The sequence below is a fragment of the Oncorhynchus mykiss genome, chromosome 12 (genome assembly GCF_013265735.2).
Source record: "Oncorhynchus mykiss isolate Arlee chromosome 12, USDA_OmykA_1.1, whole genome shotgun sequence".
NCBI lineage: Eukaryota > Metazoa > Chordata > Actinopteri > Salmoniformes > Salmonidae > Oncorhynchus > Oncorhynchus mykiss.
The window spans coordinates 69,973,994-70,001,537 of NC_048576.1; the positions used below are offsets into that span (position 1 = coordinate 69,973,994).

Genomic DNA, 27,544 nt, shown 5'->3' on the forward strand with positions numbered 1-27,544 from the left:
ATGGAAGAACCAGACAGAGCTATGTTCCAATGGGTCATCTTTAATATACGCAGTCACACCGTTCTGAAAATATATTACGACACATCTCTACAGAGGCACGCTCAGTTCACATCACATTAGGTCAAACAAATTGTGTTGACATGACAACACAAATGGTACGGACAGATACAGTTTACGAGAAATAGCCGGTCACAATGGAGCTGGTCTAGCTAGTAACATTCAGTTAAATAATGCTGCATTCTATGGTACCTTGCCATCCTGGGCACCGTCCTGTTTGGGGACAGAGGATGAGCTTTTCACTGTATTTACAGCCCAATGTGATTGGTCAGCGACATATCTTACGGTTTAAAACACAACTGTTTCATGGGCATTTACAATACATCCAAATGCTAATACTTTCCATTACATTTATTTACTCGGCTGTTAAAACATCTATGCATAAATAAAGCTATAATCTATATAACTGTAAAACAGTAGCTAGTATTGTTGCACTACGGTTCACCCCTGGTAAAAAGCGTATGATTTTAATATGGCACCAACACACAAGAAAGAGAACTGCACAGCAACACACAGGAAGTCTGTGATACACAGACACATGCTTGGTTTATGGAGAGAGATGATAGTGGGAGATACAGTCTCATCAACGTACTTCACTGTAGGCATAGGTGTAGTATAGAAGCTGTTGTAGTAGTAGTAGTAGTAGTAAATAGGAAGACAATCATCTGTATCCCTACTGGTAATCTTGGGAAGAGAATTGCATTAACTGCACTCACACACTATAGGGTTAAGGGTCAACTAATGAATGTGCCTCTTTTCTCATTCTCTGCAGCTTGCTTGATCTCTCTAGCAGACTCATACACATCTGAGTGCGCCTTCACAGTTTTGCAGGCCTTTGTATTATTAACGGGGTTGCAGCATGTTTGATCAGCTAACTGATTTAAAAAAAACTGAAACTGTATTAATAAAAAATAAAAAAAGGGTTGTCCTTATTACTGTTGTAAAGACACATCTATAATAATATCAGTCCTCATTGTTGTACTCCCACCACTTGGGGCTGACAGAACACAGTAAAGGTGAGGGTGGAGGTTAGGGTGCGGTGGTGGGGTAACTGGGGGGGGGGGGGGGTCCATGGCCTAGTTTCCATGGTTACATGGACATGTGTTCAGGGAGAACGTAGGAGATGTCGTCCCAAGGGTGACGGTACAGACCCTGTTTCAGCCTCTTCTGATCCAGGTAGTGTCCTGAGGGAGAAGTAGAAGCGTAGGTAAGTTTCTCATTTGAGCAATATCATATTGCGCATCCTCCGCTCCTTACATCACAGCCCCTTTCCCATTTCTAGGGGTCAAACTCATCAGGGTCATGACCACTGACCCCCAACTCACCGATGAAGCCCATGCTTCGCCCCAGGACAAAGATTCCATTCAGCGCTCCGATCTCCACAAACTCATCAGCCTCGTCCCTGAGGGGGAAGACAAACACCGGGGGACAATGGTGAGTTGATGCAACACTGAATGTAGGCGAAGGCCAACAAAAAGGACAGCCGGATGACCCAGACACAGTAGTACAGTTGCATTGTATAGAATGTCATTGACTGGAGGTAAATAGCATAGGATTTACCGTGTAAATCCACCACAGTTCCTGAGCAGGTCCACAAAGGCTACTCCGATGAAACCGTCCACATTCAGGATCAGGTTGGGTTTCTGAAACCGCAGCAGAGAGGAGAAGACATGGTTTAGAACAGATGATCCCAGTGGGGTGATCCAGGGTGCAGGAGAGGATGACAGGGTTAGTACCTTGGCGGTGGTGATCTTCTCTACATCCATAGCGTAGTCCAACAGCTGGGTGGAGGGGAAGTTCTTCTTCACAAAGTCCTTCAGGATCTGCACCCGCATGTCTGGGTTGTTGATCTGAAGCACACACACACACACACACACACACAGTAAAAAATATGAAAGACATGGTATCCAAACAGAGACACAGGGACGGTGCTCACCGACTTGACTCTGTGTCCGATGCCCATGATCAGGTTGCCCTCCTTCTTCATCTTATTGACAAACTCCATGGGCAGCATGCCACTGTCAAACGCCTTGCTGAACTGCTTGGCTGCAGCATCCAGGGCCCCTCCGAACCGGTCCCCCTGGAAAGCACACACAGAGAAAGACTAGATAGAGACACATGTCGACTACCAAAGCTCAATTAATTAGAGGCATTATCTTGAGAAGAGAATACTCTGCTGGTTTGAGTGGGCCTAAGAATGTCGAGGTTCACTTGACTATGTTCTTACAATGGTGAGCAGGCCAGAGGTGAGGCTAGAGATGAGGTCTTTGCCAGCACGGGCACAGACGATGGTGTTGTGGGCACCGGAGACGGCAGGACCATGGTCAGCAGTTACCATCAGACACATCTCAATGAACTTGGCAGCATAACTGGGCAGCCTTGGGGCAAGGAGGAGGGAGGACACAGAGACATAGAATTGTATTCAAATTCAATTACAATAGTGTATGTTTAATGTTTTATGTGAACAATGGCAGTATTATTATTGACTGTTTCACGGTTTCATGTTTTGGGGGACAGACGTGTACCTCCTCTGGAACCAGAGGAGTCCCAAGGTTCCTCCCAGGCCCATCTCCGACTTGAACACCTCAGTGATGGGCATTCCAGCATAGATGAGCTCCTGGCCCCGCTCATCACAGATACTGGTCATAAAGGAGGCTGGCTTACGGATCAGACCCAGCTCCTACAGCATAGAGGGATAGAGAGAGAGAGGGAGGGAGTCACCACACCCTCCCATTGCTCTCCATCTGTTTCAGTTTAACACAGTCTGATGCGGTTCAGTGAAGTTTGCCTTATATGGAAGTCAATAACATTGTCCAGAGCCAATAAGAGATCCTGATTCACCACTTAACTCACAGGGGACATGAGCTAGCGTGGCACTGACTGGTTGTCATTACTCACCCGGGCCCAGGAGTAGTCCATTGGCACCGTGGGAGGGGGCACCTCCATAGCTGGAACGATGACTCCTGTGCCAACGAGGTCGTCATACACTGATCTGTACATGAGGATGGGAAGCTTCAATTTCACATCAGTGATTTTGTACATTTATTAAAAAACTGTCAATCTTATGTTGTGGCTTAGATGTATGTTTTTCTAAATCATATCAGTGTGTGATTTTCTGCACTAACTTGATGACATCTCCCAGCTCGTCAAAGCTCTTGGGTACGAAGGCTCCGGCCTCCTTCAGAGCCAGGTTCTTGGCCACGGCTGTCTCTGAGGCCTGGTTGGCACACGCTCCAGCATGACCAAACTGGACCTACAGGTGACAGACCGGGTCAGCATATCACAGCAGACAGTCACCAACCCCATAACCAGACTAGAGGTCGACCGATTAATGGGAATGGCCGATGAATTAGGACCGATTTCAAGTTATCATAAATCGGTAATCAGTATTTTTGGACACCGATTACATTGCACTGTACGAGGAGACTGCGTGGCAGGCTAACTACCTGTTACGTGAGCGTAGCAAGGGGCCAAGGTAAGTTGCTAGCTAACATTAAACTTATCTTATAAAAAAACAATCAATTTTAACATAATCACTAGTTAAGTACACATGGTTGATGATATTACTAGTTTATCTAGCTTGTCCTGCGTTGCATATAATCGATGCGGTGCCTGTTAATTTATCATTGAATCACAGCCTACTTCGCCAAATGGGTGATTTAACACCCGCATTTGCAAATAAAGCACTGTCGTTGCACCAGTGTACCTAACCATAAACATCAATGCCTTTCTTTAAAAATCAATACACAAGTATATATTTTTAAACCTGCATATTTAGTTAATATTGCCTGCTAACATGAATTTCTTTTCTACTAGGGAAATTGTGTCACTTCTCTTGCGTTCAGTGTAAACAAAGTCAGGGTACATGCAGCAGTTTGGGCCGCCTGGCTCGTTGCGAACTGTGTGAAGACCATTTCTTTCTAACAAAGACCGCAAATCATTTGCCATAATTGTACATAATTATGACATAGCATTGAAGGTTGTGCAATGTAACAGCAATATTTAGACTTGGGGATGCCACCCGTTAGATAAATACGGAACGGTTCCGTATTTCACTGAAAGAATAAACGTTTTGTTTTTGAAACGATAGTTTCCGGATTTGACCATATTAATGACCAAAGGCTAGTATTTCTGTGTGTTATTATATTATAATTAAGTCTATGATTTGATAGAGCAGTCTGACTGAGCGGTGGTAGGCAGTAGCAGGCTCGTAAGCATTCATTCAAACAGCACTTTCCTGCATTTGCCAGCAGCTCTTCGCTTTGCTTCAAGCATTGCGCTGTTCACGACTTCTCCCGAGATTAGACGGGCAATACTATAGTGCCTATAACATCCAATAGTCAAAGGTATATGAAATACAAATGGTATAGAGAGAAATAGTCCTATAATAACTACAACCTAAAACCTTTTAACTGGGAATATTGAAGACTCATGTTAAAAGGAACCACCAGCTTTCATATGTTCTCATGTTCTGAGCAAGGAACTTAAACGTTAGCTTTTTTACATGGCAAATATTGCACTTTTACTTTCTTCTCCAACACTTTGTTTTTGCATTATTTAAACCAAATGGAACATGTTTCATTATTTGAGACTAAATTTATTTTATTGATGTATTATATTAAGTTAAAATAAGTGTTCATTCATTATTGTTGTAATTGTCATTATTACATGTATACACATATATATATTTTTTTAAACAGCCGATTAATCGGTATCGGCTTTTTTTGGTCCTCCAATAATTGGTATCGGCGTTGAAAAATTCATAATCGGTCGACCTCTAAACCAGACCCCTTCTTCCAGTATGCCTGCCCTGCAAGTCTCTGATATCAATCCAATGACTTCAACCCCTCCCCCCCAAACTCTTCCCATCACACTCACCTCTGAGGAGAACATGGTGGCACAGGTCCCGATGCACCAGCTCACCACAGGCTTGGTGATCCTGCCTGACTTGATGCCCTGGCAGATCGTATACTCCTCTGTGCCGCCAATCTAGAAGGGAGACCAACAGTGCTTTAAAAAGGAAGTCCACACACACACACTTGCAGAGGTGACATCCAATCATGGAATTAGTCTGGTCATAAATGGTCAATGTTAATTAGCTACGCTTGATGAAAATAAACTGATTGTGTTAAAAGGATAAGGTTTATTTTTCTATGGTTAGTTTACTCAGTGGAGGGGCCCATTAGCAGCAATGATGTGGACGTGTGTGTGTGTGTGTGTGTCTTTCAAAACCTCACCTCTCCCAGCATTACGATCATCTCTACCCCTGGGGTGTCCTGGTACCTCAGCACATGGTCTGTGTAGATTGAGCCTGGGTATCTAATGAAGAAATAAGCATTCATTATATACACACACAGAGACCTACATCAGTAATCTTATCCACCCCATTCACACACAGCCACTCTCTTACCGGTCTCCTCCAATGGCCACACCCTCGTAGACTCCGTCGGTGGTGCGGGAGATGATGTTGTTGAGCTCGTTGGACATGCCTCCAGAGCGGGACACGTAGGCCACACTGCCTGGACGGTACAGCTTAGAGGCCAGGATGTTATCCAGCATGCCCCCGGTGTTCCCAATCTTAAAACAGCCAGGCTTGATCCCTCCAACCTGGCCAAGCGCACACACACACACAGATATGATACTCTTCTCTACACCCTTAAAAAGCAGGCCGCACATACTGTAAGTGAGGGGTATAGAGTAGGAGGGGCCTACCGTTGCCGGGCCGATGATAGTGATACCCTTCTCGTCCGCCCTCTTAATGATCTTCCTGGTCTGGGCTTCTGGGATGCCCTCGGCTATGATGGCGATGGTGTGGATCTGAAGGGGTGGGGATATGAAGAATTACAGTCGGTCAGACCTACGGCTCTCTCACCATTAGATGACACCTTCTGAATGGCATGGAGGCGCTACCAACCTGCGGGTACTGCATGGTCTCCATGGTGCTGTCGAAGGCAGAGCGGAGCGAGGCGAAGCTGATGAGCACGTCCACCTCCGGGTGTTTCTTCATGGCGTCGCCCATGTTCTTATAGACAGGCAACAGGATCTCCTTATGGCCCCAGTAGAACTTCTGCTTGTGGTCCCCACTGGAACACACAGACAGTCACAACGTTGAGTATCGAACGATGAACCAGACAAATAAGATAAGCACGTGTGAACGCACAAGCACGCACACACAGCGTCGACCATCAACATACTTGTTATTTTCAACACCTCTCTGTGGTCTCGGGGCACGACAGTTAAGAGTGGTATACAGGAAACAGGAAGTAGAGAGACAGGGTGTAAGGAAAGAGACACCTACGTGAATGGGTAGACCATGGCAGACACAGAGGGCTCATCCCTGGAGCAGGTGTAGTCAAAGTCCAGCATGCCCTGCACGGCCCGAGTCTGCATGCCCCACACGATGGACTTGGTCTGCTTGCTGAAGAGGGTTGACGCCTTGACTGCAGGGACAAGGAACACAGGGGACAAGGAAAGGAGAGGGATGGAAAGGAGGAAAGATGGAGGGGGAGAGAGAGGGGAAGGTTAACTACAAAATGCAAAGTCACTCAAACAATGAACAGAGGTTTGGCGTGCACACACACTTACTCAGAGAGAGAAAAATAGCTTGATCTCCTTATTACCGCACCAGGAGAGAAAAGGGCTTTTAACTCACTACAGAGAGGTACGAGCTTTAAAGAAGTCATATCCTGCTCTGCTAAGAGGTGTGATAGACCAGGGCACACAACATCAACAGAAGACACATGGCAGGGCAAACAGTTTTTAGACAGTGAAGGAACCAAACACTGACAGCCAGCCGCTGACTGAGACATCACAACCGACAGGAAACCACAGGGGTTAGTGAGACAGAAGCTGAACCCGCAACCATACAAAACATGTTATCACTGTATATTTCTGGATGTCAGAAATTCCCCTTTAAGAACTACAAATGTGATCAGAAATGTAGTCGCCTATACATCAATATTGTCCAGGGTTGTTCCCATGGATGAACCATTAGAACACCATAGAAATAAAAGCCCGACACATGAGAGAGGACAGGAGAACATGACACAGCTCGAGGGCTTCACAGGGGGGCTAGGGGGAGAACCATGTCCCAGGCCCACCCTAGTCAGTCTGACAGGGGAGTGTCCTACCTCCTGGACTGTCTGACGACGCCTGTCGCTCTGTGGTGCCACAACAATAAAACAAAACAAAAATCAGAAACAATATACTCAATGTTATTACATTCAGAACGTGTGACGATTATGCCCTCTAAAAGGGAAGGTTTTTCACAACAGATCCTGGGCTGATGTGGGCTGTGAGACCCCTAATGGCCACCAGGGGGAGCTGGGAGACAGAAACTCACATTTTATGAGAGCAATGGTTCTCAAGGAAGCCTCTTGCTACCAGGGTTGGGGTCAATTCCATTTAAATTCTAGTCCATTAAGAAAATAAAAATGTGGAACTGGAATTTTCCTAATTAAAAAGCATTTTTAGAGAATTGAAATGTCAGTATTATCTGAATTGACTGGAATTTAAATGGAATTGACCCCAACCCGGCTTGTAAAATTGCATTCCATTACTTTTACATAAATACCTGAGAAGCATCATTCTTACGTTTCCCGTGTGTGTGTGTGTGTGTGGTCTCATCGAGGAGCTCACCTGGAGGGGCCCCTGACTTGGCTTTCTTGGCAGCAGAGGCCCCGGGTCCAGACTTGTTCTCAGAGAAGGAGGCTGTCCTGCTGGAGGCTGGGGTCTGGAGAGGACAGAGGAGATAAGAGACAGGAGAAGAGCTAATCAGGTTAACACCAGCCCTGATGCACACATGCCTTCCTAGAACAGGCTCGATTTGAATGACTTGCCTAAAAAAAACGGTACTGTTTTATTTGTGACAGTGCCACATTACCTGCATAGAGAGGGAGAGTAGCACGGTGCAAGCTTTACAATGAAGCCTTGCGTGATAAACCTGCAGTGATGCCAGCTGCACAGTAGGGCCCTATGTACACACTATGTCTATGGCACAGCAGACTCATGTGTTGAACCTGCTTTAAAAAACAAACAAATCTACATGCTGGGCCCACACAGTTTAAATTCATTCAAATTCATTAAAACGACATTCCGTTGAGCTGTGTTTAGAGTGAGATGGGTGCATTCTCCAGGAAGCCCAATTGGCACCTCTGCGAACCTGTGCATTTGCTGCTTTCATATTTTTGCCCATCAAATGGACGTGGGCCCCCTTCCCATAACACACTCAAGACCACGGACGCATCTCTCTGAAAGCCCCGGTGCAGCACATTATTACTGGAGCCCTGCAGGCTACAGCACAGGCCTAGTGTTTTGTCTCCTGGCTGCTATTTAAAACCAGAGCAGCATACAAAGCCAGGAAATGCCCTACACACAAAAAGACGCACCTCAGATGACCTCACTGTTCCTGCATGGGAAACACGTCACCGTGAATCTCAGTGTTTAAAAAAAAAAAAAAACGTTTTAAAATGTTCATATGTTTGATGATGTCATCGGGTAGATCTTATTAAAGCCCCCATGCAGTCTTATTTCTATATCATCACTGTAGGTCTAATAAAACCACTGTGTTTATATTTCATGAAAATAACTATCATTGGAAATGATTTATTTCCCCGAGCCTCCTTTTGCCATTGAAATGCTCGGTCTGACGGTGCGGGCGTGCTGATACAAATGCTAATATATTTACCTACACTGATTAGCAGATAGGATCATCTAGACTCTAGAGCCCACCCCGCTTACCCCTTCAAAGTAGGAGGATGCATATGCAAATAAATGGCGATTGGTCATTGATCAGAATAATCAAGATTATCCCACCTGAACAGGCTGGAATTCCAGCCATTTTTTCTCTCCAAAATCTCTTACATTAAAAAAGGCATTATCATCATTTTCACAATTTCAGAGTGTTATTTTGAGCTCAGTGTGGAAATATCATAAAAAAACAGCAACATCACATTTTTGACTGCATTGAAAAGTGGTAGAATTGCCCTGTAACTATAGGCCCAGTGTAACCTACCGATGAACTGGCACTGGAGTTGAGCAGGAAGTTGGCGGTGTGGGCGGCGACGGGAGGCTCTTTGGGTATTGGTCGGTGGCCCAGCGCCATGCCGACAATGGCAGTCATGTGAGTCTCTGTGCCGAAGACATGGATGGGGATGCCAGTAGTCTTACCTGTAGAAACATGGCACACACACACACACAGTGAATGTCTTCAGAAGGTCGAGTGTGTCAATCAAAGCTAAAAATAGCATTGGCCTGACCTTTTATCACAGAGGAAATTAGGAGAAATACAAGACCATGAACATCTCTTGCAAAATGAACCTTTATCTATTGTGGAGCTACTCACCCACTTCGCCCATGACCCTGAGGCCTTCCTGATAGTTGGGGCCCCCACGGCGGACAAATATGGTGATCTCATGCTCCTTTATGGGGCCCTGGTAGTCCCTGATGGCCCGGACAATGCCCTGGAACAGAGACAAGCGAGGATCTCAGAGTAGCCTAACCCTATGGGAATCTAAATCACAATTGCTTCAGATATTGTGTTCAACTCTGTGGATACATTTTTATATCTACCTTAAATGTGGCTGCAACGTTAGTGAAGTTTGCAATGCTTCCTCCAATGATCAGGACTTTTCCTTCGGGGTGTTTCTCGCGGGTCATCAGGGACAGGATGGTCTTGGCATAGTCATAGGTCTGCTGTTCGCTGGGCGCTCCTGAATACTCCCCGTAATTGGCCAGCTCGTCAACCCCACCCAGGTCACAGATGGTGTCACTGTGTGGGATGGATCCCATTGGATAAAAACACACAAACACAGGGGTGCAGGGACAATATACACAATCACCTGAAGATAGCATCTACAGTATACTGTACATTCAGTATAGTAGTGCATTGTGAAAGTTTAATTAGATCAACCAAGTCTCTCTTTCCAAGTCTGTCAACACTGTTAAAACAATCTATACAGACACTAGTCCAATCCACAGAAGCATTCAGTCACAGTAGGCGTGTCTGTGTACGTTACGCCTCATGTCCCTGACAGACGGAAGGCTCCTCATTCCTCCAGACTCTCGTTAAGATCGGGTCGCTAGATGATCTCATTTAGCTCTCTGCTGAACAAGCAGCAGCGTCTGACCTCGGCTGCGCCATCAATCTGATTGTTCCATCACCAGCTGGTGCACACTCCTAATGCTAAACCCAATTACAACCGAGGTAGCGTAGCCTAGGAGGCAGCCAGAAACTAAGCTAACAGGGCCATCAGCAACACCACAATGAAAGAACATGGGAGTGTGGGGAGAAACTCCAAACATGTTATTAGTAACATTGTTTGGCATGCTGAGGTGAAGACGCATGGCTCAGATTGAGACATTGTGATTGGTGACTCTACCTGTAGACGACGGAAGCCCCTCCTCCTGCCACCATGGTCCAGATTCTGCCACGGGGTTTGAGCAGGGTGAGTTTGAGACTGGCACCACTCTTGGCATCCAGGTCTGCAATATAGGCCTCCTGCAAGAGCCAAAGGGGAGGTTAGCTGAAGGTCCTGTGGGGGTAGTGGGAACGCAGGGTTTTCTGAGGGCAGCAGTAAAAATCAGGCCAGACATCAGTTTGAGCACCACTTCATTAGGCTGTAATAATCCACTCACGTTGTTTCCTTTTCAAACTCATTTTTATCCTGCTTCAACAACAGAGGATAAAACATCTCTGGGAGCCCAGGTCCACACTTCCAAATATCAGTGTTTTTCCCTCTGATTCTTTTTTTAGTATGTGCACCTGTTCATGTGGATGTTCCTGTGTGGTGAAACACTCATTTCTGACACTATTGAAGACGGAATGTCCAGGCGGTAAAAACAGCCTGCTGCCAATCAGAACTGGTTGCTTGTGACAGCGAGGGACACAGCTGGAGACACACCCAATCAAAGGCCCCCGCTGGTCCCGCGGCTACACCCGAGACCGACAGCAGCCCAATTAAACAGTCCCGTCTGGTGCCTACAGCACCCAGACAGACCCTCTGTCTCAAAGCAGCTCAGACCAGCCAGAGTCACACACACACACAGAGAACCATTAACCACAATGCCAAAAACAACTATCAAAACACAAGCTAATTAAATCAACAATAAAAAGACAAAAACCCTGGTCAAACATTTTAAATCTAGACTGGGCCATCGAAATGGAAGACAGAATATCTAAGTGTAGAATAATAACATCTAATGAGGTCACAACATCCCTGTTGTCCAAGTAGCCCTACACCCCGACGACAATCGCTACTGGGGTGTGTTATGGTATCGCCACAGAGATATGGTACTAACTCAGTATGAGTCAAGGCTCAGAGTCACTCCCCTAGTCCCTTTCCTGATCAACATCTCTCTCCATAGCTGGGACAGCCAGAGGACTCATAAAATAGTAATGTCGTCGTCAATAAATGGGAAGGAACTAAAACCTTTATCACTGTACGGGTGTGCATCTAGTCAGCAAAAAAATAACTAATGAGGAACCAGATATAGTATGTACATCTGGGATTTTTATGCAGATTAACTTAGGTGGAGGCTTGTTTGAAAATATATGTCAAGTCTTTATCAGGGTTGGGGCCAATTCCATTTCAATTCCAGAAGTACCCTGAAATTCAAATTATTTTCAATGAGGAAAATGTTGAATTGGATTTACTTTCTGAATTGACCCTAACCCTGGTCTTTACATGACACACAATTACTTGTAAAGCGATTGTATAATATTTTATGACTTCCTTGGAACTGCCCTTATCCTTCTAGTTCCTTCTAAGTAACAAAATGGACATAGCAGCCTCTGGCTAGCAGTCAGGTGATTGTCCTCACCTCAGGGTAGGCCTCCCTGCCAAAGGGTGGAGGGAACTCCACGTCGCCCCACTTGGCCTTACAGAGGTAGTCCGCCGTGGCATCGATCTTAGCCGCCATGTCCAGCACAAACACGCCATCCTTCATGACCACTGGGAGAAGGAAACGGAGAGAGAGACACGACATGAAAGGCAAATAGTAGCTTGTTAGCCCGGGGTATTGAACAGGTTAAATGCAGAAGGCAAAATAACCACATCCTCTTTTTGATATTGATTTGGCTTCTTCCACTGTGATTGAATCAGAGTACAGCTCTCCATCTGTACCTCACTGCTTCCATCCTACCTAACTGGATTTGTTCGGGGGTCAGGTATGTTTGGAAACGGCACAGTTTTGTTGAGACAAACACTGACACGGTGTGTGTTCGTTCGTGTCGTTTCCACAGAGACCTGCTGGTCTCCAGCGGTGATCTCTAAAATAGAACGCAGGGGAAGAGAGAGGACCATGTCCACCCCCAGGGGGAGTCCTAACCTCCCCAGTCCCTACTCACTCTGCAGGAAGGGGAGATTGGAGAGGCAGGGGGTGTGGGGGAGACATCAAAGCAGGAGGGGAGGTCTCAGCATCCCCAGTCCTCTCCCCTCCACAGGAACAGCTGCCACAGGGCATATAACCTGGTACTGATGACCAACTACACCCTGATAAAACACACTGCAGTCATCCAACAGCAGGAACATTAATTATTGAACCAGTTTCCCCCCTCAGAATTAGAATGTTGTAATGAACTTCTGCTCCTCTATATGTTTTCCTACAAGGAGATGTTTTTAGATTCCGTCAGATCATTATTTCCCCCCTCAAACCTCTTAATTCTATGACAAAATGACGAGGCTGAGAGTGTATGTCTGGATGAGGGAGTCGTTCAGAGCATCATGTTTAGGCTGTGGTAGGAGGTTGGTAGGAGAGTTGGATGTGGTAGGATTGTATGACAGGACCTACCCAGTGGGTTGATCTCAAGGTAGGTGAAGTATAGGTCTTGATACAGGTTGAACAGTCCAACGATGAAGCTGGCCAGAACCCTGCAGGAAGAAATAACCAGCCAACAAGTTCAACTGTTTTATAGCCACACCTTAATCGTTTAACTTTCCCTAAAATACAGACAGCCCCTTTCTCTTCCTTATTATGTGCAGAGAAATAAATATGGTTCAGTGGAAGATCTGTCAACTAACTGACTGTTCAAGCTAACTAATTTCCCTTAGTGATAGCACTTTCCTTTCAATCAGTGAGTCACACCCTTTATACAGCACTAAATCCATAAAAACATGAGCCAACATTAATAAGGAAAAAGTGAGGGAAAGAAGGAGGGGTGGAGCCAGCTCTTTTCCACTGCACCTGTAAATTAGCTGGTGAGCCTCGCTACAACGAAGGAAACATTTACATTACTCCCGCCTCCTCCTGTCAAAACAGATGGGTGAAGGGCTGTGGTGGGGGCAGTATTTCTTCCTCTCTCTGTGCCTGCCTGTCTGTCAGCTGTGCAGGCAGCTCTGTGGCCTTGTGACCACATCGGTCTCCTGTCTGTCAGGGGTGCTACTCTAGCTGCCAGGAGAACACTGGCCTTAAGGAGTGGGGGGGGGGGGGGGGGGGGGGGGGGGGGGGGCAGGCACGACGCATCACACCCACAGTGACTAAGCTCCTCTCCTACTGACAGGTTCTGATGGGGCTAGGGCCACCGCTCCGGTCCTGGATCCAAAAGGAGACAAGAGGGAGAGGGAGGGGGGGTTGAACAGTGCAGAGCCGCCTCCCTCAATGTCAGCCAAGACCGTGGGGAGCCCAGCCAGGCCCTGCCTGCCTTCACAGAGAGCTGTTTCGAGCGAAGGGAGGTGGGTCACTGTATCACACCCATCAAAATAAACGTCAGGCTCCAGGAACGTGCTCAGAATAAGGCTAAGGAGAAAGGAGGGGGTGATCGAAGAAAGGCGAGCTCGTAGAGGGAGTATGTCATTTCTCTAATGGAACTCACCCCCCCCTCCTCCTCCTTCTCCTCCTCCTCCCTCCAGCATTAGAGTACCTCGCCATCGCTTTCCCCTCTCTGTTTTGTAGTGAGTGGTGCTGCCATTGCTTGCCAACCAGCTTTAGTTTAACGCAACAACAGGTTCCTTCTCTAACCCTCCACTTCTCTACCTCAGAATGAATGAGGTCCTCTCCCAGAAATATACCTTCCATTAATCTAGTATCCTGTTATTTTAGTGTGCAAAGTCTCCCTCTTACAAAGTAGAATTCTGTTTCTAAATGAACGCACTGTCTCGCGCCACTCACTCTTTTATGTCTGCAGCGACATGGGTCAGGAGCTGTTTCTTCACTGCGTCTTCAGTCAGCTTCTCGTCCACTCCTACCAGAAGCTTGCTGGCCTTAGCGTCCACATCCCCCACATCTACCCCTCCTTCATGGTGGAACAACACGTAGTCTCCCTCCCGCGTGGCGTAGATACACACGTAGAACTCCTCTTCCTGAGGGATAGGGAGACACACACCGGTCAGTTATAGACAACCAGAGACGTGTACGTCATAGAAGACATTTTGTTCAAGGGATAATTCACTCAAGCTACCTTCAGAGTTTTTGTTCTGCACTTAAAAAGTACTCAATCTTGAAAACTTGACTTGCTGACATGCGTCACTGTTTGGGATGACATTAACAATGGACTAATGAAGAAAATACTTAAGTATAATTTTTTGGGGGGAACTATCCCTTTAAAGCCATTCCTTGAGATTTGACATGCTGTTTAGTGAAGGCGCAGTACCTCACACAGCTCATGAATAAAATGAAAGTAAGTTGGAAAACCTGTTCGGCTGCAGTCCTCTGTGAGGAAGCTAGACTAGAGAAAGCGCATCACGTAGATAGTTTTACCTGCTTGTGGGCTACGAATGGCTCGATGAGGAAGTTCTTCAGGATCCCCTTTGCTTTTCCCACCTGAGAAACACATACAGCACTTACTTAGAAGCTCAAACAGACATTGTGTTGAGGAGAAATACAGAACTTCTGAAGCAAAAAGGTTACATTTAAATTGGTCAAAACCATCATTAATTCCCACAGGAGACTACAATGCTATAATGACTATTTCTCTGAGCAGTTGAAGTGAGCCAGCTGTAGCAAGTCTGGAGGATCCATCATAACGCAACAACGCACTTGTTTACAGGTACGCCCTCAGGACTAAGAGGGAGAGAAGCAGAGAGAGAGAGGGGGGGGGGGGGGGCTATAAAAAGCAGTATGAATGAACACACCTCAAGGCCCCAACGTGAACACAAAGTGGCCACAGAGCAGACAAACTAAATAATCAGGCCACGGGACAAGAAAGTGCCGTTGAATAAAGTCTGAAAAAAGGAGGTCCAAAACTGACAGAGGATGACGTCCACACAGAGCAGCAGTCTAGTATAGTCCTAGGTGGATTCAACATGGAAATGAGAGCTCATTTAGCTGGCTGTCACACTGCCTGTGTTAAAAGGTCCCCAGGCATAAAACAACCAGGGACTGCCCGGGAGAGCAGTCAGCCGACAGAAGAAAAAGTGAAGGTTGACATTTCCGAGAGATGGAATAAAAAGGACGGCCTCTTTTCTCCCTTCGTCGTCCATCTGATTAAAGACGCGCTGAGGCCAATTTAGACAAATAATCTCCATACTGTTCTCTCACTGCTCCCTAGAGAACGAGGGAGGAGACAGGGGGAAGAGGCGGCGGAAGAGAGGGACAAACAGGTTGGAGGAATTTATTGATTAAGAAGCTCAACAACAAAAAGTAGGAAGGTGAAACACGATTGAAGTTTTACACAAACTTTAAAAGTCGTGATCAAAAAAGGGGTCAAAGTCAACTGATATGATGCATAATAACCACGGACATTTTCACACCCATTCGCCTGGTAACACATGAACTATCCTGGTTACACCCTATCACTGAGGGAAGCTATGGAGTCAAAGACTGGGGGAAATAGCCAGGGATGGAGTCATCTCAACCTCTCGGAATAGTGATTTGGTAAGCTGGGGAGAAAGAGTGATGGGTTGTGAGAGGAGAGCGAGAACAAAAAGTTGAGCTAAATTGTTCACAGTGACTGAAATCTACCCCACTTCTTCTCTCTAGTCCAGACACAACCAGTCTCTCTCAGACACACACATTACAGAATGTCATTCACTTACATAAATAACTAACTAATAACTAAATAACTAACACATACTGTAGTATAAAACCCAGTACCACCCTTCCCACAGACACATGCACACACTATACAAACACACGTACACATGGATTCTGTGTTGTAGATGTGGTAGTAGAGTAGGGGGAACACACCTAATGTGTTGTGAATGTATTGTAATGTTTTTTTAAAATGTTTTTGTAAACCGACTTCATTTCGTAAACATTTCGCTAACTGCCTTCATTTCGCTAACTGCCTTCATTTCGTTGGACCCCAGGAAGAGTAGCTCCTGCTAAGGGGGAACCATTGTAAATACAAATACACTAACTATCCCATATACAGCTATCCATGAACACATTAAGCAATGAAAACACACAACATATTGTGAAACATGTTCTATAACAAGTCAGCCAGATTCTAAATTAACAACAGCCGTCCAAGCCAGTCAGAATAAAATAATCCTTCCAGATAGACACCATTTTAAAACCTGTGAATTAATTTATCTTATTTATTGTCTCCAGCAGCAACTGATGTTCTTCTAAAATGTCTGGCCAGTGATCTATCCAGCACACACGCTCCCTCTCTTAGCCCAAGGTTTATGAAGCACACAAACATCTATGTGGCACACAGAGTGATGGACCTACTGTAGCGTGCTCGGCTTACACCGAAACCTGTTTACTCACAGGCAGGACTCTCTGTTTCGGCTGACTGGCCTGATTGACAAGCACCTGACCGAGAGCTGATTAGCAATCTGTACAGCTCTGGAGGCAGAGTTAAACATACATCAAAACAAAAACACACTTAACTTGGATGGGTAGTACTAGCGGGCATGGGAATGAGGGGATGAAGAGAGAAATAAGAGAAAAGAGGGCTGAGTGGAACCAAATGCTCTGCAGGAGACAGAGTAAACAGTGAGCAGAGTGAAAGTTCACTACAGTGTAGACTGAAGAGCCTAGCAGGAATGGGTCAGAACCTAGCTGTAGGTACTGTATTTAGGAGGATCCACTTCAGGATGACTTGGCGTGTGTGTGTGGTGTGTAATGACTTACCATGGTCTCTTTCATGAGGCGGGTCTTCAGCCACTCTTGGACACCTTTCAGATCCAGGTTGACACCTACCAGTCCCAGCTTCCCCCGTCGCTTGATCAGCTGGTCTGGCTTCACTACCAGCCGCTAGGGAACAGACGACACGGGTCGAACTGTTAGCATCACAACACCAGGATAATGGACATAAGTGACTGTGATTTAGTGACCATCCTTAGACTAGACTACTCATGACAGGATAACGTAGTTAGCAATGTGTTAATGTGAGGCTAATTTGTGGTTTATGATAACAGGCTATATGCCGACGATGACGTTTAGGTGTGGCACAAACGGGCGAGTTCACTTCAGGTACCATTACACACTTCAAATCCTCAGCATTTGAAGCCCATCTTGATGAGAACCATATCTGTAGATCAGGAGGTAGGTTTCCGGGTCCTCCCTCAAATCAAAGTTTATTGGTAGGGTACACAGATTTGCAATGTCGCAGGTGCGGCGAAAATGCTTGTGTTTCTAGCTCCAGCAGTGCAGTAACACACACATAATGCAAAAAAGTCAAAAATAAATATCAGAATGAGTCTGGAATATTATAGGGCATTTGGAAAGTATTCAGACCCCTTGACTTTTTCCACGTTACAGCCTTATTCTAAAAATGATTAAATAAAAACATTCTCAGTCTACACACAATACCCCATAATGAAAGTGAACAGGTATTTTGACATTTTTGCAAATGCATAAAAAACAGAAATACCTCATTTACATAAGTATTCAGACCCTTTGCTATGAGACTCAGAATTTTGCCCAGGTGTTTCTAAAGCTTGATTGGAGTCCACCTGTGGTAAATTTGATCGATTGGACATTATTTGGAAAGGCACACATCGGTTTATATAAAGGTCCAACAGTTGACAGTACATTTCAGAGAAAAAAAACAAGCCATGAAGTTGAAGGAATTGTCTGTAGAGCTCCGAGACAGGATTGTGTCGAGACATAGATCTGGGGAAGGGTACTAAAACAATGTCTGCAGCATTGAAGGTCCCCAAGAACATAGTGGTCTCCATCATTCTTAAATCGAAGAAGTTTGGAACCACCAAGACTCTTTCTAGATATGGCCACAGGACAAACTGAGCAATCGGGGGAGAAGGTCCTTGGTCAGGAAGGTGATCAAGAACCCGATGGTCACTCTGACAGAGCTCCAGAGTTCCTCTGTGGAGATGGGAGAACCTTCCAGAAGGACAACCATCTCTACAGCCCTCCACCAATCAGGTCTTTATGGTAGAGTGGCCAGACGGACGTCACTCCTCAGTAAAAGGCACATGACAGCCCGCTAGGAGTTTACTAAAAGGCACCTAAAGGACTCTCAGACCATGAGAAACAAGATTCTCTGGTCTGATGACACCAAGATTTAACTTTTTAGTCTCAATGCCAAGCGTCACGTCTGGAGGAAACCTGGCACCATCCCTACGGTAAAGCATGGTGGTGGCAGCATCATGCTGTGGGGATGTTTTTCAGCGGCAGGGACTGGGAGACTAGTCAGCATTCAGAGAAAGATGAACGGAGCAAAGTACAGAGAGATCCTTGATGAAAACCTGCTCCAGAGCGCTCAGGACTGGGGTGAAGGTTCACCTTCCAACATGACAACGACCCTAAGCACACAGCAAAGACAACACAGGAGTGGCTTCAGGACAAGTCTCTGAATGTCCTTGAGTGACCCAGCCAGAGCCTGAACTTGAACCCGATCGAACATCTCTGCAGAGACCTGAAAATAGCTTTGCAGCGACGCTCCCCATCCAACCTGGCAGAGCTTGAGAGGATCTGCAGAGAAGAATGGGAGAAACTCCCCAAATACAGGTGTTCCAAGCTTGTAGCGTCATCCCCAAGATTTGAGTTTGTAATCGTGGCCAAAGGTGCTTAAACAAAGCACTGAGTAAAAGGTCTGAATACTTATGTAAATGTGATATGTTTATTTTTTAATATATACACATTTGGAAGCATTTGTAAAAACATGTTTTCGCTTTGTCATTATGGGGTGTTGTGTGTAGATTGATGAGCATTTAAAAAAACGTAAACACACCATTTTAGAATAAGGCTCTAAAGTAACAAAGTATGGAAAAAGTCAAGAGGTCTGAATACTTTACGAATGCACTGTATGTCTAGATATTATACAGTACCAGTCAAACGTTTGGACACACCTACTTTTTCTTGATTTTTTTACCATAGTGTAGAATAGTGAAGACATCAAAACTATGAAATATCACATATGGAATCATGTAGTAACCAAAAAAAAGTGTTAAAACAAATCCAAATGTATTTGACATATTTGAGATTCTTCAAAGTAGCTAAGAGTGTGCAAAGCTGTCATCAAGGCAAAGGGTGGCTACTTTGAAGAATCTCACATATAAAATATTTTTTGATTTGATACTACATTATTCCATGTGTATTTCATAGTTGATGTCTTCACTGTTATTCTACAATGTAGAAAATAGTAAGAATAAAATAAAAACCCTGGAATGAGTAGGTGTGTCCAAACTTTTGACTGGTACTGTATAGATTATTTTGTATTTTATTTAACTAGGCAAATCAGTTAAATAAGAACAAATTCTTATTTACAATGACGGCCTACCCTGGCCAAGCCCTAACCCGGACAACGTTGGGCCAATTGTGTGCCGCCCTATGGGACTCCCAATCACGGCCCGTTGTGACACAGCCTGGAATCTAATCAGGGTCTGTAGTGACGCCTCTAGCATTGAGATGCAGTGCCTTAGACCGCTGCGCCACTCGGGAGCCCACTATATAGACAGTATATTAATAGAAAAGGTGTGTACAGCAGTAGTTATATAGGATGAGCCTTGACTAGAAAACAGTATATACATATGAAGTGGGTAAAGCAATATGTAAACATTATTAAAGTGACAAGAGTTCAATAAATCTATGTACATAGGGCAGCAGCCACTAAGGTGCAGGGTAGAGTACCGGGTGGTAACCAGCTAGTAACAGTGACTAAGGTAGTGGTGACTGTTCAACAGTCTGTTGGCCTGGAAATAGAAGCTGTTCATCAGTCTCTCGGTCCCTCCTTCCATTCCTCTGTCCTCCCCCCTCCCCCTGGCTGCTACCTCTCTTGGATCAATCAGAGATGGAGAGAGAAGTGACTTGTGAGATTCGAGCCATTATCATCTGGAGTGCTGCCAGTAAAACCAGGCAGAGGGCCAAGGGCGAAAGTTAATGTCATTCCCTAATCAATCCTGTCACGTGTATCTGGGCCTACACCTGCCCTCCTCCATCCTTCTCCTCCCTTCCTGCATCCAACTTGATAAAGCACTAAAACAGCCTTCCAGGTGAGTGAGTGAGAGAGACAGAGAGAGTGAGATTTTCCCCTCGGAGATGAGTCATACTGTAATTATATTAGGAGTCTGGGAGAAAGAGGGGTCTATCTCTGAGGTAATTATGACTGCTCTTAAAAGAGCGTCTCCTCCCATTGTGGATGTCACTTTTTATTGCTCATAATTCATTCCGATGACGACGTTCATTCTCCTCTACATTGACTTTGCTTTGTTTACATTTTACAGACAGAAGAGTGGCTGGAGTGAACATGGGCCTGCTAAGTGATTGTGTCTGCAAACATTTTTTAGCATTTCACGCAGTCAGGGAAGGTAGATATTGTGATAGTTATAGAGTCAGATTTATGACGACGATGTGGCCAAACTGAATCTACTGCCCGCAATGTAATGTAATCCTTGTTTTGAGCAAACATTTAACCTTGCGTGGATGTCTGAAAAGACAGTCGTGCCATTGACCGTTGGTGTTTGAATGACATAAGAGCTGCTCTTAATATATAGGTATTAGGTCGATATTTGGTTCAAAAAAATAATAATATGGGCCTTCGATGGGTCAGTTATTCCTTACCTCAGTGAGCAGCCAGGGGTGGTCCTGTGCCAGCCGGTCAAAGTCGGTCTCAGTCGTCACGTTGGCATAGCGGAACCGGTTCTGGACAGCTGCAGATGTACAGATATACTTATAGAGGAACTCCTTCCCCGTCTGCTCCGAGATGGCTTTGGCTGACATGGTAGATCAGAGAACAGTGGTCTGAGAGGAGAGAGAGACAGGTCGAAAGAGAGATTAGGTAAACCCGTTTATAACCACAAGTGCATACCAGTACAGGGTGACTAGCTTAAGTATAAGATATTCTAGTTATGTTCCCAAATATGACACATCAGAGAGGATAGGCCTACCTTTAACAACAGCAGCCTCTTACATGATAATGGTATATACTGAGCTATTCATTTACACATACACTGCAGATCAGAGGTCTCTATCTACGTTGTAGGATCTGCCCAGTCATCTCCCTTGATCAGGCAGCCAGTAATGCTGAGGCTAAGTTGATTAGCCCAGGTCTAGGATCTTCACTCTAATGGAATAATGGACCCTCATCTGGCTGCCTCTCAAAAAAAAAAAAAAAAAAATTCAGGTGAACCCTAAGACAGATGCACAGCTTTAAATCACCAGACAGCACATAGAGGGGGCCTGGAGTTTGTGTAGAGGACAATACCCAGACACACACACACGACTAAGCAACCTTCAGAGAGGCTGATGCATTGCTGTCTCAAACAAACAGAGAAATAATCACCCACACAGACACACCTTGAACCTACTGCTACTAAATAAAAGGGTGTAGTCACTGTTTGTAGTGCTAGGGATAAACCGTTGGTAAAGGACATCTCCTTCTGGTGTGAGGACTCTCTCCTATGAACTACACATTATGAGACGTGTCAGTGTCAGACGTGCAGTCTCATACACAAACAAGATAAGCCTGACGGCCCGATTGTCAGACTACTATGAACTACACATTATGAGACGTGCCAGTGTCAGACGTGCAGCCTCATACACAAACAAGATAAGCCTGACGGCCCAATTGTCAGACTACTGTGATGTCATGGTCACGTGTATAAACCCTGTAATGGGTGAAGGGTCGTCCTGGTATGACGTAGTGACCTGGAAGTCCATACTAGGGATATTCCCAAGAGACTAATCAAAAGGCAGCACACATGTATACAAATCATACATTAGATATTTGGAGAGGGTCAGGACAAAGGATTTGATCCTTTTTGCAATAATTAAATGTTAATTTAACAACGCTAAAGTTTGAGGGGGACATTTGCACATTGAATTTAAGCAAAAACACCAAAACCCAACAGGATGTGTAAATCAAATGTTGTTTTCCTTTCATGGCAAAGACAAGGGTCGTGACCCTTCCTGTCATCCTCCTGCTAGCTTAAATGAAGCCATATGCTAAATGGGACAAACTCAGTTTCAAATGACTAGTCTACTGGGACCACGTCAGTCCGTCAACCTAGAAAGGCCTTAATCACTCCCTATGTTGCCTCTGCAACAGAACATTCAATATGTTTGAATTTGAAAATTAAATGTTCATTAAATCATGAAGAAATCATCCTGGATATGATACAGAAGAATGTGGTACTTGGATGTCCAGACTCACAGTACCAAACGTGACCAACCTCCAGCCTCCACCACACCACCTGCCCCCTCTTTATCCCCCAGCCCCCCTCTCTTTCCTTCCGACAGCAGAATGTTGCAATTCTTTTGTTATTGATCTGGCCTTGGTTTCCTGCTACACTCACTTAGACAGAGCGTTATCATTTCTTTCACCACAGACCAGATGGATATCAATGATGATAAATGTGTCCCGTTACTGTGCTGACACAAACCCACTCAGTCAGTAGTCTCTGTAATATCACTACTAAGGAAGACAGTAAAACAACAAGTTGCTCTTAAGTATTCTTGCAGTGATGGAGCAGCCAGTCAACTTGCTCTCTGTGTCCTTCATCAGATAAAGAGCCCTGTGGCCTCCCGAGTGGTGCAGTGGTCTAATGCACTGCATCACAGTGCTGCGGCGTCACTACAGCCTGGGGTTTGATCCCAGGCGGGTGTTAAGAAGCGCAGCTTGGCAGGTCTTGTTTTCGGGAGGATGCATGACTCAACCTTCGCCTCTCCAGAGCCCGTTCGGGAGTTGCAGCAATGAAACAAGATCGTAATTGGAGAACATTCAAATGTCACGAAAAAGGGGGTCAAATATATATATATATATATATTTTTTTTTAGATAAAGAGCCCTGGTATCTACCAGATAAGGCTTTGCTCTGGGCTGCTGCCCTGCTAGCCCTTGATTAGATAAATGAATGGAGGTGGTGTTGGAGCATCTTCAGTATTGATCCCTCTTCTCCTCTTCTTCCTGAGTCACTATAGCTCTGGTCCGAGGCCAATAGAACACAGGAGGGGAGGAGACAGACTTACTACAGTATATCTGTCTATTTCCCCTCTGCTAGCTGCTTGTCAGAGCTATGAAATATCCAACACGGATAACATTGATCAAGAGCAGTTGAAGCGCAACGCTTGTAGACTGCTATATGAGGCACACAAAACGCACACGAATGAAGGCACACACACCAGAAAATATGCATATCACACACACTTATCAAAACCACGGACACCTACAGCAGAAACACAGGCTTCTTCTCATCAGAAAATCTGATCGCGCTTTTCACAGAAACAGAATTTGTCTTTCACAATACTGAAGTTAGAATGCAATTAACCTTAACCTGGCCTGGTCCCCTACACCTCCAGATTACCTTCCCTTATACTACAACACCAAAACATCTGCACCTGGCTCTGACAGGTAGAAATGACAAAAATACCTCAGTGCTACAAAGAAGCATCTGTCTGCCTGCTAGAGAAGATATCTGTCTGGACAATGAACTTGGGAAAAGCAAGGAAGTGGTTTCAAAAAAGCAAGAGCTGTGTTTTGAGAGTGGACTAAAAATGCATGATTTGTGTCAATTAAGATTCTCAAATAATCTTATTCCAAAGTTTATTAAAATGCATGAACACTTGAACATTCTGATTTAAAAAAGAAAACCTAAGGCAAAGGTAACTGAACTAAATGACCATCGCCCCGTGGCACTCACTTCTGTCATCATGATGTGCTTAGAGAGACTAGTCAAGGATCATATCACCTCCACCTTACCCGTCACACTAGACCCACTTCAATTTGCTTACCGCCCCAATAGGTCCACAGACGATGCAATCGCCTACACACTGCACACTGCCCTATCCCATCCGGACAAGAGGAATACCTATGTCAGCATTCAACACCATAGCACCCTCCAAGCTCATCATTAAGCTTGAGGCCCTGGGTCTGAACCCCGCCCTGTGCAATTGGGTCCTGGACTTCCTGATGGGCCTCACCCAGGTGGTGAAGGTAGGAAACAACACCTCCACTTTGCTGATTCTCAACACTGGGGCCCCACAAGAGTGCGTGCTCAGCCCCCTCCTGTGTAGGTAGACCTTACAGTGAAATGCTTACTTACAGGCTCTAACCAATAGTGCAAAAAAGGTATTAGGTGAACAATAGGTAAGTAAAGAAATAAAAACAACAGTAAAAAGACAGTGAAAAACAGTAGCGGGGCTATATACAGTAGCGAGGCTACATACAGACACGGGTTAGTCAGGCTGATTGAGGTAGTATGTACATGTAGATATGGTTAAAGTGACTATGCATATATGATGAACAGAGAGGAGCAGTAGCGTAAAGAGGGGTTGGCGGGTGGTGTGTTGCGGGACACAATGCAGATAACCTGGTTAGCCAATGTGCGGGAGCACTGGTTGGTCGGGCCAATTGAGGTAGTATGCACATAAATGTATAGTTAAAGTGACTGTGCATATATGATAAACAGAGAGTAGCAGCAGCATAAAAGAGGGGTTGGTGGGGGGCACACAATGCAAATAGTCCAGGTAGCCATTTGATTACCTGTTCAGGAGTCTTATGGCTTGGGGGTAAAAACTGTTGAGATGCCTTTATGTCCTAGACTTGGCACTCCAGTACCACTTGCCATGCGGTAGTAGAGAGAACAGTCTATGACTGGGGTCTGACCATTTTTAGGGCCTTCCTCTGACACCGCCTGGTGTAGAGGTCCTGGATGGCAGGCAGCATAGCCCCAGTGATGTCCTGGGCTGTACGCACTACCCTCTGTAGTGCCTTGTAGTTGGAGGCCGAGCAATTGCCGTACCAGGCAGTGATGTTGCAGCTGTAGAACATTTTGAGGATCTCAGGACCCATGCAAAATCTTTTTAGTTTCCTGAGGGGGAATAGGCTTTGATGTGCCCTCTTCACAACTGTCTTGATGTGTTTGGACCAGTCTAGTTTGTTGGTGATGTGGACACCAAGGAACTTGAAGTTCTCAACTTGCTCCACTACAGCCCCGTTGATGAGAATGGGGGCGTACTCAGTCCGCCTTTTCCTGTAATCCACAATCCTCTCCTTAGTCTTGGTTACGTTGAGTGATATGTTGTTATTCTGGCACCACCCGGCCAGGTCTCTGACCTCCTCCCTATAGGCTGTCTCGTCGTTGTCGGTGACCAGGCCTACCACTGTAATGTTGTCTGCAAACTTAATGATGGTGTTGGAGTAGTGCCTGGCCATGCAGTCGTGGGTTAACAGGGAGTACAGGAAGGGACTGAGCACACACCAATGGGGTCTCCAGTGTTGAGGATCAGCGTGGCAGATGTGTTGCTACCCACCCTCACCACCTGGGGGCAGCCCGTCAGGAAGTCCAGTTGCAGAGGGAGGTGTTGAGTCCCAGGATCCTTAGCGATGAGCTTTGAGGGTACTACGGTGTTGAATGCTGAGCTGTAGTCAATGAATAGCATTTTCACATAAGTGTTCCTTTTGTCCAGGTGGGAAAGGGCAGTGTGGAGTGCAATAGAGATTGCATCATCTGTGGATCTGTTTGGGCGGCGTGGTGAAGAAGGCGCAACAGCGCCTCTTCAACCTCAGGAGGCTGAAGAAATGTGGCTTGTCACCTAAAACCCTCAAACTTTTACAGATGTGCAATTGAGAGAATCCGGTCAGGCTGCATCACCGCCTGGTAAGACAACTGCACAGCCCATAACCACAGGGCTCTCTAGAGGGTGGTGCGGTCTGCACAACGCATCACCGGGGGCAAACCACCTGCTCTCTAGGACACCTACAGCACCAAATTGTCACAGGAAGGCCAAAAAGATCATCAAGGACAACAACCACACGAGCCACTTCCTGTTCACCCCGCTACCATCCAGAAGGCGAGGTCAGTACAGGTGCATCAAAGCTGGGACTGAGAGACAGAAGCTATTTTTCAATCTCAAGACCATCAGACTTAAACAGCCATCACTAACAGAGTGAGGCTGCTGCCTCCCTACACACTTGAAATCATTGGCCACTTTAATTAAATGGATCACTAGTCACTTTAATAATGGGACTTTAATCATGTTTACATATCTTGCATTACTCATCTCATATGTATATACTGTATTTTATACCATCTATTGCATCTTACCTATGCCGCTCGGTCATTGCTCATCCATATATGTATATATATTCTTATTCCATTCCTTTACTTAGATGTGTGTATTAGCTAGTTGTTGTGGAAGTGATTAATTACTTGTTAGATATTGCTGCACTGTCAGAACTAGAAGCACAAGCATTTCACTACACTCGCAATAACATCTGCTGACCATGTATGTGAATAGTCAAAGTGATTTAGTCAAAGACATGCCATAGACATGACTTACCTAGTTAAATAAAGGTTAAATAGAAATAAATAAATGATTCATTCATTATGATTTACATTTTACCAGAATGAAATAGGTGAAAATGATTAAAATGGCAATAAATAACTACATTAAGGGTAATACGGAAATATCTAAACAAATAAACATGCTTTTATGGCATTAGACCAGCCACAGCCCATGAGGCGACACATTTTAAAATAAACTATAGTAAGCTATGCCGTGGCCACAATAATTGTTTCATAATGTCTTCATTCTTTATGAATTCAAGACTGGTACTGTTGATTGACCAGTTCAACTCGTCCTGTCTCTTTCTTTCCCTTACTCAACACACACACCACACACACTTTGTGTTAGCTTTTTTTTTTACTGCGCATGTTACACTACTTTATGTAACTTTCAAGTCAGCTTTCAATTACTCTTTGCAATCTGTAAACATCGAAATAAATCTAGATATAGATTTGTCTCACCTTTATATCTTGAGAGTTGTGGAAAATATCTCCCAGGTTATGTGTTGAGAAGATTTGGATCGTTTCGGATGTGAAACGATTTCAGCCGGCAATTCTAGAAAAGGGACAGTTTGGCTAAAGATACTGCTAACTGCTCCTTCTTGTATCTGTGGTTTAGCTGTCGGCGTGGACCACTGACTACACTTCTGGGTTCTCCTCAGTTTTCTCCCCTCTTCCTATCTGATGATAGACTTGGCTGATATATTCCTGCTCTCCGATTGGGTCACACCACCCCATGACTGTTGCTTCATAACGCTCACACCCATCTCTCGTTGAAAGAACCGACTTCGCTATTCAACTGTAGGACACCGATTGGCTGGCATTGTCTGTTTAGTATTGTAGCCAATCAGAATGGAA

The 27,544-nt window shown here is 45.2% G+C and overlaps 1 protein-coding gene across 2 annotated transcripts; it reads right to left on the bottom strand.

The window, feature by feature from the left end:
* Positions 1-20: 20 nt before the first annotated feature.
* LOC110538180 (ATP-citrate synthase) lies at positions 21-27,544 on the bottom strand. 2 transcript variants are annotated; one of them, XM_036938235.1, is made up of 28 exons: positions 27,149-27,544; positions 20,965-21,144; positions 17,074-17,196; positions 14,752-14,814; positions 14,164-14,354; positions 12,847-12,926; positions 11,878-12,008; positions 10,437-10,555; positions 9,628-9,826; positions 9,401-9,518; positions 9,071-9,225; positions 7,696-7,789; positions 7,188-7,217; positions 6,356-6,497; positions 5,972-6,140; positions 5,770-5,874; positions 5,468-5,664; positions 5,295-5,376; positions 4,936-5,046; positions 3,183-3,310; positions 2,956-3,049; positions 2,583-2,737; positions 2,285-2,435; positions 1,994-2,137; positions 1,794-1,907; positions 1,618-1,700; positions 1,383-1,459; positions 21-1,241 (listed from the first exon to the last, which is right to left on the bottom strand). In XM_036938235.1, the coding sequence occupies exons 2-28, from the start codon at positions 21,121-21,123 to the stop codon at positions 1,147-1,149; spliced, it is 3,309 nt and encodes a 1,102-aa protein (XP_036794130.1). In that variant the 5' UTR covers positions 21,124-21,144; positions 27,149-27,544; the 3' UTR covers positions 21-1,146. The 2 variants fall into 2 exon arrangements, with proteins under 2 accessions (XP_036794130.1, XP_036794131.1); XM_036938236.1 differs by lacking the exon at positions 7,188-7,217 and having other exon boundaries at positions 27,149-27,543.